The 17,934-nt window shown below is 50.3% G+C and overlaps 1 protein-coding gene across 2 annotated transcripts; it reads right to left on the bottom strand.

The window, feature by feature from the left end:
• Positions 1–501: 501 nt before the first annotated feature.
• Positions 502–17,591, bottom strand: CFAP251 (cilia and flagella associated protein 251). 2 transcript variants are annotated; one of them, XM_053993466.1, is made up of 23 exons: positions 17,537–17,591; positions 16,832–17,051; positions 16,576–16,660; positions 16,313–16,416; positions 16,029–16,169; positions 15,728–15,837; positions 15,151–15,259; positions 14,636–14,716; positions 14,254–14,331; positions 13,754–13,798; positions 13,209–13,426; positions 12,549–12,722; positions 10,505–10,752; positions 10,264–10,412; positions 9,601–9,774; positions 9,142–9,326; positions 8,557–8,671; positions 8,209–8,372; positions 5,869–5,959; positions 5,524–5,667; positions 3,244–3,472; positions 1,972–2,073; positions 502–1,116 (listed from the first exon to the last, which is right to left on the bottom strand). In XM_053993466.1, the coding sequence occupies exons 2-23, from the start codon at positions 16,880–16,882 to the stop codon at positions 989–991; spliced, it is 2,925 nt and encodes a 974-aa protein (XP_053849441.1). In that variant the 5' UTR covers positions 16,883–17,051; positions 17,537–17,591; the 3' UTR covers positions 502–988. The 2 variants fall into 2 exon arrangements, with proteins under 2 accessions (XP_053849441.1, XP_053849442.1); XM_053993467.1 differs by lacking the exons at positions 502–1,116; positions 1,972–2,073 and having other exon boundaries at positions 3,385–3,472; positions 5,524–5,689.
• Positions 17,592–17,934: the final 343 nt, after the last annotated feature.

The following is a 17,934-nucleotide window of genomic DNA, read 5'->3' as shown; positions in this document are numbered from 1 at the left end:
ATTCCAGCAATATCCATGGAACTGGGCTGCTTTTGAGCAGCGGAGGCTCAGCTCCGACAGAGATCCATGGAAGTACATGAGCATAAAGGCTAAATGAGTTACATGGGAGGTGAAGCTCTGCAGGAAATTTGTCACAGACCTGCGAGCTCTGGTGTGCTACTGCTGGACTCCTTCATTAACTTCTCCCTAATGCACACCTTGCTGTTGGTGCTAATTGCACAATCACAGAAGCTCTGGGTACACAACAGCGATCTCTGTTTAAAAAACATTGCTTCTGAAAGGAGCGCTTCTTAAGGGCCTACATTATTATTCAAATTGATGCCGAGGATGATGTAAAGAAGGAAGCTGTTCAACAGCACTTCACTGATCTTTCTACAGCAACTTGTATCAGTCTCATTATGCTGTTTATACACACACACAGAGCGATGCCGTCCCATTGGTATTACACTGCTAATTGGAATCACTACTTTCAGAAAGAAAAAGTCAGTTTAAAGGCCAAAAGAGAAGCGTGGTTTTAATGTATACCACAGCATTTATTTCTTTACCGAGGTCCATTGGATTTATAATTACAAATCCATTCTAACCTGTCAAAGCATTTATCAATGTATGTAATCAATACAATACTCTTACATTGCTCTTTTGCTGTCAGGTTTCACAAATGAGTACTGTCTTAACGTAATGAAAATAGACTGCGTCTGGCATAAACCCACCTGAAATGACTTCTGGGAAGGTTCCAGCCAAGGATGGAGTGGCCACCTGCTTCATTCTTTCCAGCCATTCAGTGTTTCCCTATATAGGTGTGAAATTACAGGTTTGTGTCATGGGCCAAACTGGGGACTTATTCTAGAGTTTGACTGAAATGCAACTACGTGACCTTTACTTTGCAATAAACACAAGCCATAAATTTTGCAGATACTTGAGGAGAGGATCCTGGAAAGTAAGAATAAACAGAAAATCTAGTGGTAGCTAGATTCTGAGTCTTTGTAGATCAAAGATTCTTCTTTTTCCTTCTGTTCTTTTTTTCTGGTTCAGCAATAGGTAAGCCAAGAATGTCTGCAACAAATATCTCTGCTGTGATTTCTGCTGGAATTTCTTCTTCAGTCAAAGCTGCTGCACCTGGAGAGCAGTAACAACATCACAAGACACACAGAAGCAATGTCAAAATTGCTCTCCAGTAAAATTTATAAGCAGCAATAAGTGAATGAAATGTTTTTAAAGATATACGAAGGGATCATGACAAAGTGATGGTTTACTAGCTTGATACTTTATGTGTTTATATCAGGAATTAAACCTGCCAAATCTGTGTGTCTCACCTTGCAGCAGGTCCCTGCCTCAGAGGAGTCATGGGACAACTTTAACACGTGGTCGATTTGATGTGATTTAGGATCCTGAGGGATCCAGGGATTTCAAAGTTCCCTTCAGGAGCAGCACCTTTGCTGCATGGGGCCCATTGCCAGTGACCCTAAACAGATTCTGTTCCAAACTGGTGGGGACTGGGACATGAATTGTACAAAAATGCAGTTCCAATTACAATGGGCAATTAAATTCAGCCTCTTGGCTCAAATCAGTGCTATAATTTGCTGTTCCAGACTGGTGTGGACTGGGACATAAATTGCAGACAAATGCGGTCGTTACCGACAGCTCTGTTACAATGGGCACTGCGGCCTGGGTGAAACCAGCCCTGGGATTTCCCTGTGTGTTTCTAATTTCAGTTCCAGCCAGCAGATAAACAGCAATGTAATCTTGTCAGGCCCCAGTTATAGTTCATTGTCCATTTATTTTTAGATATACCCATGCAATTGCTGCGTGGATGAAGGACAGTCTGTAGCTCTGTGACTATTTTTGCAATCCCATCTGAGCAGCTTTGACAGCTCTTGGCCTAACAGGGTAAATGGGTTTGAAATTTAAATGATTCCATTTGGGAATTGAAACAGTCCTGCTTCTGTGCTGTGTGGAATGCTAATCCTGTACCTGTGGAATCGTAGGTGTCCAGTTCAGATCCTTCTTTCCTGGGTCTCCTGCCCAGCAGGGTGGTCAGACACTCAGCCAGCTCATCCTCTGTCATCTGCTCCCCTATACAAAACAGAGCACCACCAGCCCGTGGGTTATGAAGAGCACAAAAACTCAAAAGCAACTGAAATTAAACTAAACAGGACAGTTCAAAAGAAGATCTGGCTTCTCTGAGATAGGGACATATACACTGCCAACTGAAACACACGACTCCAACGCAGGAAAATGTTGATCCTAAGGAAAATTGTCTTCTCTATAGCATTTTGGGGAAAAATGTCAATCAAAGGAAGAAATTCTGATGCAGACAGCTCTTTAAGCAACATTGTAGTAGCAGGGGCTTGAGCTTCTATTCCCACTGGAGAATTCCTGGCACAGAGCACAGTCCATGTAGCCATTTTCATACAGAGGAAGAGAAAGGTGGAGAAAAGTCTTGATTTAGTATCTTGAAATAACATGGACATAGCACTTGTTCCCAGTTAGTGGTTGGCTCATGCCCTGGAGCATGAGGTTATAGATCTGTTATGAAACTGTTCTATCTGATGTACCTATTTATGGATGTTCACACCATCTGTATAAATAGCTAACCTTTCTCACACTGGTTGAATCCGTGGTTTCCAAGGATCTTTGTGGCAAGGAATCTTGCCAAGTGATGTACTGAGTAAACCAGCATTTCTCTTTACCTGTTTTAATGCTCGGCTACGCTTTTACACCAGAAGTAAGACAATAAAAGTTTGTTATTAGCACTCTACAGCACTGGCCACAAGCAAATTAACACCCACATTTATGGTGTTCTCCCTGATTCAGCTCAACTAAATCATCCCATCTTTTCAGTCTTTCACACTGGGTGCAGCCCAGGACCAATTTCATCCCTCCTTTCTTGTCTCCCTTTTATCAGTTTTATACTACTTTTCCAGAGCCTGTGTGACTGGAAGAGAGAACAGCAATTCAGATAAGGGCACACTGGGAGAAGGATACATTTTGCCAAGATCCATACTTATCATTTAACAGCTGAGATACCTCAGGCCAGCAGAGATTTCCAGAGCAGTAAAAGAAGCACAGCTGGGGCAAGACATGTGATTATTCAATTTAAAATCTGAAGGCAGGTGGTTCTTCATGCCTGCCCTGGTTACCAGGTTCTCATTCCAGGATAATTTCTTGCTGCAGGGAAAAAGTTCTGAAATTGCAGGCAGAACTAGCAAGCATAAAACTGATATTAGAAACAAAATAACTCACCTCTGCACTGAAGCAGTGACAGGAAGTCTCCTCTGTCAATAACTTTGTCTCCCTTCTTGTTATCATAACCAAGAACCTGAAATGCTCGTTGTATGGTTTTCATCGACAAGCCAAGTGCAGGTCGATGATTTATATAAAGTTTGATAAAATCGTCTAAATTGATTTTTGTCACCTCTTCTCCAGTATCTGCATACTTGCTGAATTTTACTTCATTTATCATTTCTTCAATCTAAAGATCAAGACAAGGCAGATTGTTACATATTTTATTTTGAAGATCATTGGGCCAGTTTCCAATCCCATGAAGGCAAACGTCCCTGAACCATACATGTGTTGGTGCCATGACCACATCCCAGGAGGAAGCTGCACTCAGCAGCTGAGGATGGGAATGGCCAACAGTTACACACCTGCTGACATGACAATAACAAGTAAAGATGGGGGTCGCACACACACAGTCATTTTGGATTTCCTCTCTTGTGACAGGGACTCCGTGACCCTGCAGCTGTTACTGGCACCTTGGGCACAGCTGTGTCTCCACTCTGGAAGAGTGGGCAGGCAAACCACAAACCAGTAAACAAACCATCTTCCATCCTTGGTCTGGAAGCACAAACACGAGGGTCCCAATAGAACCAGGCTGCACACCCTGGCTGGATAAGAAGTCTTATCTTCCCCATGTTTAGGGTGGTTCAGGGACTGCACAAGCCAAATCCGAAACGTGCTCAGTGGGGCTGACACCCTGCACTGCTGGGTCCCTCACGCTCCTCTCGGACAAACAGGCAAGCACTGGCTGTGCTGGATACCAGTGGTTTTCCTGAAATCTGGTGCTGTGAGTCAGCCCAGTTGGCAGCTGTGCAGATGTGTGTCCAAAAGGCAGCATCTGCTCCATGCCTTCATTGTCCTTGCAGCCCCTCAGAGATACACGGGCAGCAGCGAGATGCCGGGAGAATTCCCCGTGCCAACACGTACCAGGCCTGCTGCTCCCCGGGAAGGGAAGCTGATGCAAGATCTCCCTGGGGAGGACTTTGCATTCAGCCTTGGGCCTTTGTCCTTGTGTCACAAGTTTTTCCACTGAATGAAGCCCAGGGAAGAGGGAAATCTCAGCCTTATATTTTTCCTGTAGCAAACGTCATGCCAAGCAAGAACAGTCATTTTTGCTCGGCTCTGGCTGATCTGGGATTAGGTTTTATATCAACCCCACTGAACTACAAAAGAAAAACACCAATTCCCAAAAGCTTTGCTACTCAGCCCAAGCTGCCTTTTCTCCCTCCTGCTTTTCTTTTATTAAAACACTAGAGAGAGCCGAACCTTCTCTCTGGATTTATTACTGATTGTAGGTTGCCTGGTTTCACAACAGCTCAGCACCTCTGTTTCCATGCTTGAAATGCTGTTTGTATTTTAATTTGGGGAAGCGTGGGGCATTATCAGTTATTATTCCAGAGACATTTCCCAATGGAATATGTTCTCTGTGTCCCCAAGAGGCAAAAATGCAATAACCCAAGGAAAAGATCTAACACAGTATGAAGAGATAACACCTCAACTTGACACCAGGGCAAAGCAGCCCCAGCTCAGACAAACACTTGCTGGTTGTGGGGGCTCCCAAGTGAGTCAGTTTGGTGGCGGCTGTGGCAACGGTCCTGCCTCCCATCTGGTGGCTCTTCTGGCAGAGCATTCCTGGGCAGATGGGGTGGCACAGACTCACAGCAGCGCCTCAGCAGCCTGTGGGTTGCTGTGCCACGGAAGAGATGAACACAATCTCCCCCGCAGAAAGGCTGAGGGAGCGCAGTGATGCACCTCTTCCCCTGGGAGAGCCTCTCCTGCGGTGACAGGCTGGAGCTGGTGCTCAGAGGCCGTTATTCAAATCTCCTTGCTTCGGATTCAGTCATGCCAGGTTACACATTACAAATGAGCTTTGTGTACAGTACAAACTGCCTTGGAGAAACAGCCACACAAAGGGGAAGAAGCAGCACCCTTATTAAATCAGTTCTCTCTGCTGTAAAATTTTGACCCTGAAGTTGCCTTGTTGAACAACTCTGAGCTGTCAGGCTTCAGGTTTGCTCTGCCTTCTTCTGCAGTTGCCCAACTTGCTAGCAAGGAAACTTTTTAAGGAATTTTCTGCCAGATTGTGGCCACTACTATATTGATGCAGAGCAGATAAAAATACGTTGACATCCCAGAGCCATCTAGCATGGCAATGGTCAGAATCTGGCCCTTAGAACACTTGGGAACTGCAATCAGTCTTGCTCTTTCTTCTTTTAATAACAACAATAAAAACAGCTGACCAACCTCTTCCTCTGATGGATAAAATCCTATTGCTCTCATTACAGAAGGAATTTCCTCCAAGGGAATATGTGTTGACACCTGTCTGGTCTCCAGTGTTTTGATACCTTGGCTGCACAGCTGTACGTAGTAAAAATAGTCCTCCAGTTCCTGCCAGGGATTCAAACAAACACTGCAAATTTCAGTTACCAACAGGCACAGAAGATAAGGCTCCTTTTAGGGTTTACTAACAGCCATATCAATGAGATTGCTGTTAAAGGCTAGCTGGACAAAACATAAAGAAATGTCAGGCCTGTATAAATTAAAGACCAACCAGATGTGGTCAGACAGCGTTCACAGTGAGATAATTACCCTGAAGAATTTGCCTTCTCTGCCGCCATCCAGGAGGTTGTAAAATGGGATCAAGTCCTCCCCACCCAGGAAAGCAGCAGCATCCAAGACACTGGCAGAAAGTGAAGAAAAGAAGGTACAGGAAGGGTTCATGTGAGGAGAGCTTTCATGGTTCCTTTTCTAGGCGTTGTTCACAGACACTTTCAATAAATAAAATCCCTGGGCCTCAGAATTCAGGAAAGAAAAGCACTGCCTTGAACCTTGTGCTATTTTATCATCAGCTGCACTTCTACAGCATATTTCATACCCAGGTTTTACATACAATAGCACAGTGTGGGAATTAATTATTACTGAATGGTCCTCTTGTTTAGTGGAATGAGTACAGGGCTGGGAGCCAGGAGCTTTTCCATGGACTTGAACTTGGTGTCTGGCATTTGGCTTTTCTGCTTCCTTATAGAGACATTGAGGGAGATGAATTAGCTAGATCAGCATTTTGAACATGCAGAGAAGGCTGGGGCTTGGTGTTTGCAATAAACCACACAACTCCCTGTTCCTTGATCCAACACATTTTTCCCCAGTAACTCAGTGCAATCCATTACCCGACTTCCTCCGCCGTGGCGGGCGACGGAGTTGCAGGTGCAGTTTGCATTAAACTGAAAGTGCCTGAGTAGCCACCTCTTTGTTTCAATTTCATAGGCAGTTGGAGCCAAAAGAATCCCTTTGGCTTGTGCAGATGTAAAAAGAAACCAAGCCTGGAAGTGCAATCATGGCATAGCACTGCCACATAATACCCCACGCCTGGCAGCCAGGCTGCAGCTTTCACACACACCCCGGTAGTGCTGCTTCCACTGGGGTTTTTTTGCAAGCTTCATGCTTTTTTCATAATTAAGTTATTTGGGTATTAAACACAGTGGAGATTCACAAGATGCCAGAAGCAGCAATAAAATGATAATTAGCTCATCAAAAACTTCACTCCAAAAACAAATTACATAGAAATTCAATGTTGCCTGGACTCTGGCCAACCATTATAAAGAAGGATCATTTATATTCTATTGCCTTCCTTAAAATGTCGCTTATCCTGACCCCCGACTGTTTAAGCCACACAAAGTGGAAAAGAAAATAAATAAACCCATTGCTTTCCAACCCAAGTTTCCTTTGTTCTGGCACATGAAGGTGAGCTGGCTTGGCACTCCTTGGGCTTTCCTCAGGGCAAATGGTACCTGCAAAATGTGTTCCTTGCAGGACCAGTGTGTGTCTTAACCACATGGTCCTAGGAAGGTGAGGGGCAGTTGTGTTTCCCAGGTGCGCACCACATGGCAAACACAGGAGCAAGGGCTAAAAGCCAGCTCCCATGGAGTTATTTCCCAGAAACCAGGAGACAAAGTACTCTGTGCTAGGAGGGTGTTGTGCAGGATTTAAAAAACAAAAACCCAAAACAGCACAGATTGAGGGAGACCATGCCACACTATCCTAACTCTGCCATGGACTAAGTTCCCTTCCCAGTCCCTGAAGTGTGAAGTGGTTCCATGGTGGCCTGGCAGTTTTCATGCCATTCACAGCTGCCTTGCTCCATTTCTATGTACAAATGTATCTACTGGGCAGCCATGAGGGGAGAGCCTGTGCCCCAAACATGTATTGCATTGAGCAGCTTTGGCCCTTGACATGCCAAGAAACCAAAATATCTATCCTGCCTTTGCTGTTTTACCCTCCTGTCATGTGGGAGTACATCTGGCAGCACTGCCCAAGGGATCTGGCAGAGGGAAGCCTGCAGAGGACAGTGTAAGAAATCTGGCAGGATTCATTGCTGATGTTCTGGGCCAGAGCCTGGAGATCCTTCTTTGTTAAAGCAGCCTCCACTCTTCAACCACCCCATTTATTGCAGGCCATTTATTCATGTAAGCAAAGCTTTATAGGATTAAGGTGGCTTGTCCTAAATCCAGTCTTCAAACAGGGGGGATTTCCCAGCAAATTCCTATTCCATTTGGAGGGCAGACACTTTTGTATCAGCAGCTGCCCTGTGTGCTCCTCCTGCAGCCAGTGCTGCTGCTCCTCTGGTCCCTGCCTAACCCTGACAATCTCCCATTGCACTGGCCAGGCCCTTACAAGTAGCAGAAAATCCTCTGCCCAGCTTCTTACCATTTGGACACTGTTTCCCAGACTGGAGTATTGTTCAAGCACTATGGCCACCCCTGTGAGGGTTGCTGGCTTATTCCCTCCTACATCACAGTGAGGGGACCAAGACCCCCTAAAATATGTCCCTCCTGTTTCAGCTGCCACCCCACATAGCTGCTTGGGGCCCAATGGGTCAACCAAGCAGCTGTGGAAAGCAGTAACAAGATTCCCTTGCCTGCCATAACTCACTGTAGGTTGACCTTCCATTTCATAAAAGTGCGCTCCTTCCCCCCAGCTGTAAAGATGTAACGCCCATCGTGGGAGATGGCCAAGTCAGAGGCACCATCCGGGTGGCAAATGAAGGCTGAGGACTTGTGGGGGTTGCCATCGACAGGCAGCATCTGCAAGCCCACCTGTAAGGGAAGAGGGAGTCTGGGAGGGCTGGAGGTCCCACTGGGGCTGTGCCACATCCTCTTCCCCAGGAGCTTGCTCAGCTTTCAGGCAGGACACGTGGTTTCATCTTCAAGGAAATTCCCAAGGGCCCACCAGCTCTGCAAGTGGGGACTCTTGTACAGCTGGGCAGGTGGGGCTCCATACCTTGTCCTTTGTAATGTACACCAGGTAGTGTTGCTGGGGGTCCGCAGAGCTTGTCCTAGGGAGGATTTGTATCTTCTCCAAGGGGGAGCCATAGGTTGGTCCCAAAAGGGTCTTTCTAAAGGCAAACAATGTATTTATCCACTCTAGGCCACCCAAAACATTTTTGAACAGCTGTTGTGTGGAACGATGGGTAGATAGGGGAGGTGTGCAGAGGCTTTGTGCTACTGGCTGAGAGAACAGGATAGGACAGGGTCCCTGGCTGGGGCTCAGAAATTAATTTAGTGCTCAGGGATTATTGTGCTTTGCTCATGTGGACTCCAATCTCTTTATTTGATGTCTAACTGCTACATCTCAGGTCCAATATAGTCAGTAGACCAAGATCCACCTGCAGCCACAACACATTAGTGAACAGCAGAGTGGACATAAGAATGGAGTGACCTGAGGGCTCTAGAACCATCCCAAGATCTGCATCACAGATGGAAAATCACATGCTCATGAGTGGGAGTATGGTGGTCATTAGACCAAGGAGAACACAGGGTCAGGAGGAGGCTCCCAGGCAATGGCAGGCCCGAATCAATCCTCTACCTGCACATTTTGGTCGTCGTGTTGTAGAGCTTCATTTTGTAGCAATTGTTGGCAGTGAGGAAAAAGGACTCGGTGCTGAGCTGTGGGTACCAGGTCAAGCACAGGGGCACCGCAACCTGCTCCAGCCTGTCCCTGTGTGTGACCACCAAGTGGTCCTTAATGCTGCTGTTCAGGTCATATTCAACCTGGAGGGAAGACAAGGAAACACAGCAACTCCCCTGTGGTCTGCCCTGCACCCATGACCTTGTGGATTCGCTGGATTTGCATCTCCTGGAGAAGCCACAATAGGAGAGCCTCGGCACCAAGACCAGGCTAAGAAACAACCCCCAGCAATGGAGCTGGTGGGGAGAGGGTTGGGAGCCATGGAACCAAACATGGAGCCTCCTTTGATGGCCTTGTCCAGCCCCACACCTTTAACCACAAAGCTTCACTGTCCTTTAAACTTTTGCATCAACCCACCAGCTGCCGGTCCTCCCCGAGGCTCAGGAGCCTGGGCTCGTTGCTGTCTGAGTGGACCCCAAAGAGGATGCTCCGGATGGGTTTGTAGTGGGAGTCCAGCCCTGCCAGATGTTCCCAGCATCTGCTCCCATTTTGCAGGACTCTCTTGTAAACAGTCACTGAATAATTCTCATCCTGCAACAACAGGACAAAGCTCAGTGAGGGAAATCTTTTTCTTTGTACAGATCATCACCAGTTGTTACAAACTCTGAGCCAAACTGCTTCAATGCTCCCTCAAAAATTGTACAGCAAGACATGGGATTGAGGGAGCAGCCCCCTCCCAGAGCACCAGCCAGGAGGAAATCCCTGCTCCAGCCCCTTCTTCAGATGGATGCAGAGCTGAGATTTGTCACTAAAGTTAGGGACTGGGCACTGCTGACTGATGACGTTTTTACAGAGTGACTCTTCAAAGCAGGAAAAGCATTTCGGAGTCAGGAAGCCCCAGGGGAGGAACAGCCCTCTGCCCTGCTCGTCCTGCATTTCAGAGTCACCAAGCCCCGGGGAGGGACGGCCCTTTGCCCTGCTCGCTCTGTGCCTCGCAGGATGGCCGGCAGTTCCCAGTCCCTCCCAAAGCTGCCCCGCGAGCAGCTCATGTAAATCACCGAGCGGAAAAAACAAGCTTACAGCGGTTGCGAGGTACTTGGAATCGTGAGAGAAGCTGATGTGAGTCACGGGACCTTGCGAGAACTGGAATTCCTTGCAGATGGACTGAAGGGAAATTGCATCAAGGATGTAAACGCTTCCATCAGTAAAACCAGCGGCCAGAAAATGACCTGGAAAGCAGACCAGAAACCTCTCATGACACCAGCACTCCTCCCAGGAAGGCCAGTGCTTGGCACATGGAGAAGTCACAGGGCTGGGATACCTTCAGGATCATAGGATAAGCACTGGATGCCAGCCTCAGTGAATATCCTGCTAACGAGGTACTGGGTCTGCTTGTATTCCCACACCTTCAGCAGCCCACAGTGACTCCCCACAGCCACGAATGGTTCCTGAGGGTGGCAGGCAATGGCATTCACAGCTTTCTTTGCCTCTGTCATGATTCTTTCAAAGTTTGTGCTGTCTGTTGCAACATGGAACATGGTTGCATCAGAGGTTGAAAGGATAAAGTTCCTGTTTAGCGTGAGAGAAACAGAATTTGATGAATCAGACCAACTGGCTCATGTCCCTGCAAGCTATATTACACATCAGTCTCTTTTTGGCAAGTTAGTTGGACAATCACTTATATTTTGTGATACACAGTATGGAAACGCTCCTTGACCTGGAAGGCAAGTGACACTTTGTATTCATGACCTGGGAAATGGCCATGGGAAGACACTGGAACCAGTTCTATTTTCTACCTGGCTGGGCAAGCCAGAAGATGAATGATATCTGGGGAGCTCCTGCCATTTGCAAGTCACTGGTGTGTGAGATGGACAAATGAGCAATTGGAGATACTCTGAATGGCCTTTTCACATGTCTCCACGCCACCATTGCCAGTGGCTCCACACTGACCGTGCTGCCATGGCCAAGGTCAGAGGGCAGTTTCAGTCCCTGTCTGCTCACTTGGCCATGCTGAGCAGCACAGCAGAGAGGTTTCACTGTGTGACTGATGATGCAGACAGCAGGATAATTATTCATATCACAGCACAAATATGTACAGTTTCAGTCTGCCTGATTGAGTCTGGACCCAGTAAAAGGGACAAGAGAGGATCACACAGAAATCCCATAGTGGTTTGAGTAGGAAGGGACCTTAAAGATCATCTTGTTTCAACATCTTTCACTAGACCAGGTTACTCCAAGCACCATCCAGCCTGGCCTTGAACAATTCCAGGCATGGAGCATCCACTGCTTTTCTGGGCAAGCTGTGCCAGGACATCACCACCCTCACAGTGAGGAATTTCTTCCTATATCCCATCTAACCCTGCCCTCTGTCAATTTTAAGCCATTTTCCCCTTGTCTTGTCACTTCCTACCCTTGTCCAAAGTCTCTCTCCAGCTGTTTTGGAGCCCTTGAGGCACTGGAAGGTGCTATAAGGTCTCCTTGGAGCCTTCTCCAGGCTGAGTCTGGGAGCTGCACAGACAGACAAGTGGGGAAGCACAGCCTCTTGGCCAGCTGTTCCATCACAGCCACCAGTTTATGCACATCTGGCCCAGGCACTGATGGACTCTACGTGCCTGGACCCCTTGCGTGCCTTAGCTGGGCTCTCCAGCCATTCCTAATCCCACCAGCCTCTGGGGATGAGCTCAAGCCTTCCCTTTCCCTTTGGGAAACCAAACCATCCTCCAGGACACTGCTCCAGGCTGGAGAAGAATCTGTCCCATATGGCTCTTTGGAAAACATGCGTGGCTAAGAACAGACATTGCCAGGAAAGCCTTAACAGGAGTGACAGACATGTGGCTTGCAGGCTGGATGGAGCCACCCAACAGCTTCATGTGGCCTGCAGACTCCCTGTAAATCCTCAGGCACAGCTACGTCACGCAGAGGGACACAGAGGGGCTGGTGACCAGTCAGCGTGGTACAACCCTGTCCCAGTGCCACAGCCCCAGTTAGCTTGCCAAGCCATGATAAAATCCAACTGGATACAGCCATGCCTGGGGAGGGTTTAAGGGGGGATTAAGGGGCCCAGTGAGCTCTGGAGGCTCAGCATTAACACTGCCTGGTGTGCCAGGTACGTGACAGAGAAACTGATCATCACTGTGCCTACACTAACGCCGTGTCTGCACTAAGGCATCACCTGGAGCTCAGAGTCTGATGTGCTAGAACCCACCCACACTCCCTCTCACTCCTGCCCAGGAGCCTGGGCACAGGGCTGAATCCTGCTCCAGACCAGGCAGAAGCTCATGGAGCAGCTCTCACTGAGCACCTTCCCAGCTTTCAGCTGCAAGGCAGACACAGGAGAAGACCTGGGTTGGTAAAGTGACACTCACCTGGTGAGAAAAGGCTGGCTGCTGCCTGGGAGGGCACTGGGAGGATCACGAAGGATTGGGGAGAAGGAGATGGACCAGATGGGACCCACTTTGTCGTGGCTGTAGATGGTGAGGAGCCGCAGCTGCCCATCGTAGAATTTAACCTGCCCTTTCACATCACCTGTGGCTATACAGCTGCAGGGAAGGGAAAGTTATTAATCACACTGACTGACAGCTCCCAAATATTTCTTGGAGAGCATCCTTGGGCGGAAGCAAATATCTTCCGCATTTCTCTGCACAAGCACACGAGCACAGCCCTGCACAGATGTGCAAGAGAAAGCCAGGGTTGTGCAGAAAACAGGTTCTGCTGTGACCCTGCCGTGTCCCTGCCGTGTCCCCAAGGCTGTCGCGGCGTTTGGTGGCTGTCTGCTCCCTCTGCCGGTAGCGGCCAGGAGGCCGAGCCACTGTCAGAGCAACTCCAGGAGAGCTGGCGTCGCATCACCACGACTTTTCAACTTCATTTCCACCCCCAGACAAATCCATTGCTGAAAACTACTCATAAACCTGCATGAGTGACCATGCTGCCAAGTGACTTAAAACTCCGACATTATCTCTGCCACTCCTACAGCTGAGGTACCTGAGGACTGTACCTACAGCTACTGAAAAGGGCTGCCCTGTTACCTCTCCAACACTTTCAGGACAGTAAGACTCTCCTTCTGCAGTGACACCACCTTGGCGGCTGTTACTCCGTGGGGTTTGGCCAGCAGTTCCTCGGGGAGAGTGCGGGGATTGTCCATGTCCCACACCACCAGCTTCCCGGCCGAGGTGCCCGTCAGAGCTTGGGTGTTGTTAACATGGAAAACCGACTGGCTGAACCGTCCCACCAGGCACTTGAAGGTCTGTGGAGACAGCAGCCAGGCTGTGTTTTCATCCCAGAGCTGGCTCTGCCCTCCTCAAACAGAGAGATTGGTATTCCCTCATGGCATTCCTTTCCTGTCCCACAGCAGGACAAGAGACAAGAGCCCCAGGAGAAAATGCAGTGGGGCACTTTGGAGAGAGAGCCCTGCTTGAGCTCAGCTTGGGCAAATCTGGCTTGTCCCTGTCTGAGAGGGACAGGCTGAGGCCATGGCCACTGGTTTTGCTTAAGGGGATGGGGAGGGACAGTGCTGCTGCCAGCAGGAAAGCCAAGAGGGTGACATGCTGTGGTCCCTCCCTGCTGTGCTCACCTGCTTGCTCAGGAATGGTGCCCCGTACTGCAAACCAGAATCATCCTGGGGAAAGCAGAGAAAACATCCAGAACAGGGATTTTGGAATCGAGCTCTGCAGTGCCAGCATGGCCCTCCCCACCATCTGGGCACTGGCCCCACACTGTGGTGACCAAAGCAGGGCTCCTGGGGCAGAAAGGCTCCAAGCTCTTCCAGAGAGCACAAAACATCCTCTCCTTCCACCTGCTTCTTTCCAAAAGCTGCTGAATGGCACAAGGCCCATGGGAAAGCAGGAGTGGGAGAGGTGAAGAGCATCCCTGCCACAGCTGGACCTGACCAGTGTGGGAGTGGAGGGAGTGGGATACTCTGTCCCAGACCACTTTGGGATCTGGCAAGGGCAGGGAGCAGGGAAGGGACAGATCTGCAGAGTGACCCCAGTTGTGGACAGACACCTGGCCCCTGAGCCCCCCCGCCATCTCCTTTCTGGCACCAGAAACACGACTTCCCATGTCCCTACTTACCCACAGGTAAAATATCACCTGGGTTTTGCTGTTGCTGACAAACTCATGGGGATTCTGAGGGTTAAAAATTACATAATCCTGAAATTCAAAGACTTGCATTAGCACCAAGCTGAGCAATGCCTTCTGCTTATGCTTCCATCCAAATACACTGCTTTTATCCAAAACCACCTCACCAGCTGCACTGAACTGGAATCAGAGGACACCCCATGCCTGTCAGGCATTAGAGGAACAGGGATGACCCCTTGGGATGCTCTGCTGCATCAGGATGCCCCAGAGGTGGGGTGTGATCCTGCCTCCCATGGGGGTACCGGGGGGAGCAGGTGAGGATGGGGCTGCCCAGTCCAGCCCATCCCCTCTGCCACCCTTGGCCATGGTCACTCACCTGATACCCAAACTCAGGCTCCAGCTCTGTGCTGCATATGGGTTTCTCTGTGGGCAAAGTCCATTTCCAAACACAAACTTTCTGAAAGAGAAGGGGAGAAAAATCCAAGGAACACTCCCATGGCTCTCTGGGAGGTTTGGGAAGCCAGGTGAATCCCATTCCCTACTGCAGGGGATGGTGTGGCCTAAAAGACTGGAGCAGGCTAAAACCCAGCACAGCCTGGCAGCAGAAAGCTTAATTTCAGGAAATAATGCTAGAAATTGCTTAGATTAAAGTGATGAAGTCAGAAGCTTTTATCCCAAATTAAGATCCATTTTCTCAACTCTGCAGCATTCACTTTAATGAAATCCAGGTCTGTCTTCTAATGGCTCAGCAAAAACAAAGCATCACTCTGCAAACCCGCTCCCCTTCCCTCCTGTTCTCCCCATCTGAATTCCCACCTCCCCTGTGCTGCACTGCAAAAACTTCCAGGTCTCTATCCTGCAAAGCTATGAAAGAGGAGATATTCTCTTCACCTGCACAGTAGCAGCACTAATGGTCACCAAATACTTGGCATCCTGGGAAATGGCAATGGCACAGACCCCGTCCTCTGAATGACTCTCGAAGATGGTGCGCACGGGTACCCTACGGAGCAGAGATCCATGGGTGCTCCTGGCAGCACAGGGGGTTCAAGGCAGTCACTTGGCAACGTCTGAGGCACAACCCACCCACCCTGGTCTTCGTGGAAGAAGGGAGGGAGGGAGGGAGGGAGGCTGCAAAACACTGGTGCTTCCACAGGCTAGTGCTCAGTGTCCCCTCCATCCCTTCCTCCCAAGTAAATGGCACTGGGAAACAACTCACCAGGGGTCTTTGAAGATCCTACAGCATAGAGATGTGATGTACTTAGTCTGGGGGAGCTCTGCCCCGTCTCAGTGTCCCATGAGTGTGGGTGATACAAGGACTATGAAGGACTTGGTTTGGTTTTGGTTCCTTTGCTGCTTTTTAGTCTATCCCTGTGTTCTCCCATTTTACTCTCAGCTGAGACTGGAGTTGGTCCTGAGTGATTTACTGGACACAGGGGCTTTCCAAAAGAGGAGATTCCTGGGAGCTTACCCAGAGTAGGAGTCCCACACGATGATCAGAGCATCTGGCCCTCGGTCGGCAGTCGCAACCCAGCGTTTGTCTTCACTCACACACAGGCAGGAGATGACATTTGTGTGGCCCTGGGGGAGGGAAGCAGCAAAGTGCCTTGGAGGCTGCAAACCTGGGGCTGTTCTGTTCATACCTTTTGTATGGGTTGCTCCTGGGTTTGGTTATAGGTGACCCCTGAGCACAGGGCACCAGAAAGAGAGATGGAGGGAGGGGGTTCAGGAGAAGGGGGAGAGGAGGAGGGAGATGCTCAGCTGTGCCAGACCTGCAGGTGGAACTGCCTGTTCTGCAGGACATCATGGATGACCACTGTGTGGGAGGAGATGTACAGGAGCACCCGGTCCTCCCCGTCCATCAGGCTGTGCACAGCCAGGCTGCTGTTGTAGCCAAACACCCAGGACAGGTCCTGCAGGGAAGAGACAGCTCCTGGCTCTCAGCAGCCAGGTCAAAAAAGGCACACAAGGTCTGTGGGGTGATGGAAGAGAGCAGGGCAGGAGTGCCAGGTGCCATGTGGACCACCCTGGTGGCACTGTGCCCATTGGTACTCACAAGGGGGTGCAGGCTGCTGTCCCTGTTCTTCCGGAACAGCATCCCCGGCGTGGCCGCCCACACCATGCTGGCAGAGCCTTTATGTGTGTGCTTCTCCCTGTAGCCTGAGAGAGGGCTGGAGATGGCTCCCTTGGACTCAGACAGTCCTGGGGGTGGTTCAGGGGGTCAAGCACCCTCCAGACATGATGTCCCAGCAGTGCCTTCCCCCAGGGTGCCCTGGCTCCCAGCCCAGGTGCTGGGCAGGGTGTCTGAGATCCCCATACCTAAAGGAGACGACCGGGGACACAATGGTGACTCTTCATTATCCTCTGGTGCTCCTTTCTTCTCCGTGGCAGCTGCAAGGGCATCCTTGAAAAGGAAGAGAGGTTTTGGTGAATGCTGGCTCCTGGGATGGTCTGGATGGGAACTGCTTTGTGGCTACTGGGAATGAACCCCAGCAGGTCTCAGATCCCAAGGGCTCTGTTTCTACTGGGATCTGCCCCAGACCCTGTCTCAAACTTTTCATGGTGCTGTCCTCACCTCCTCAGGCTGCACATCCGTCTCCAGAGTTGTCTGTCTGTCCTGGGACATCTGCCTGGGTTCACTGCTTAGTGCTGCTCTTTGCTCAGTGGGTCACTCCAATGTAACTTCACATGGACCATCCATCCACACCTTTTCCCTCCTCCCAGGGAGCTGGGGTGTGGAGATGCTCTGAAATACTTCCCCACACACACTCTCCCAGATTTTGCTACACAACAACCTGGTCACAGCAGGAGAAAAGGGAACCTGTGAAGCTGTGAAATGGGTCCCAGAGCCACTTCTCAGCTCCCACACTGAGCACAAAGAAGCCCAGTACAGCGGTTATTCCAGCTGAGCGCAGGCTCCCTCCCTTGGCTGCCCGCACACCGCGCCGGGCACGGAAATTTCCCTTTCGGATGGGGTTTTGTCAGAGTCCCTGTGAGCACAGAGCTGCTCCTGGGCGGCAGCTGCTTCACTCCGGCTTCACGGGTCTGGATTTGAGCAACACCGAAACCTTGTGCACAGAAAACTTTCACGGGAGGGGAAAGGCCCTGGGAAAAGCCCTCCCCGGGCCTCGGCAGGCGGGACGGGAGCTCGGGAGCGGCCGGGGTCGCCGGGTCTCACCGCGCTCACACGGAACCGTTCCCAAGACTCCTCCAGGCTTCGGTGCCTCCTGCTGTCCCGAGGGAACCCCCCGGAGACCCTCCCGAGGACCCCCCCGCTCACCGACACAGCGATCCCCGCGTCTCTCTGCCTCTGCGACCGCCGTTCCCAGGCAACGGCTGCACCGGCAGCACCGGCTGCGCCACCGGCTGCACCGGGAAACGCCGGGAGAGAGGAGAGAACCTCCTCATCCTCACCGGCTGCACCGGGAAACGCCGGGAGAGAGGAGAGAACCTCCTCATCCTCACCGGCTGCACCGGGAAACGCCGGGAGAGAGGAGAGAACCTCCTCATCCTCACCGGCTGCACCGGGAAACGCCGGGAGAGAGGAGAGAACCTCCTCATCCTCACCGGCTGCACCGGGAAACGCCGGGAGAGAGGAGAGAACCTCCTCATCCTCACCGGCTGCACCGGGAAACGCCGGGAGAGAGGAGAGAACCTCCTCATCCTCACCGGCTGCAC

Source organism: Vidua macroura, chromosome 18 (genome assembly GCF_024509145.1).
Source record: "Vidua macroura isolate BioBank_ID:100142 chromosome 18, ASM2450914v1, whole genome shotgun sequence".
Taxonomy (NCBI): Eukaryota; Metazoa; Chordata; class Aves; order Passeriformes; family Viduidae; genus Vidua; species Vidua macroura.
The sequence above is the reverse complement of the archived record's forward strand: the minus strand, read 5'-3'. Positions and strand labels throughout refer to the sequence as shown.

Bases quoted from the DNA above. Each gene is read 5' to 3' on its own strand.
- CFAP251 (XM_053993466.1), bottom strand. From the start codon at position 16,882: ATGTCCCAGGACAGACAGACAACTCTGGAGACGGATGTGCAGCCTGAG. The intron at 16,417-16,575 runs GTATGGGGATCT...GCCCTCTCTCAG, and splicing joins TCCCCGGTCGTCTCCTTTAG to GCTACAGGGAGAAGCACACA. The intron at 14,717-15,150 runs GTGAAGAGAATA...CTTCTCTTTCAG, and splicing joins TTAGTGCTGCTACTGTGCAG to AAAGTTTGTGTTTGGAAATG.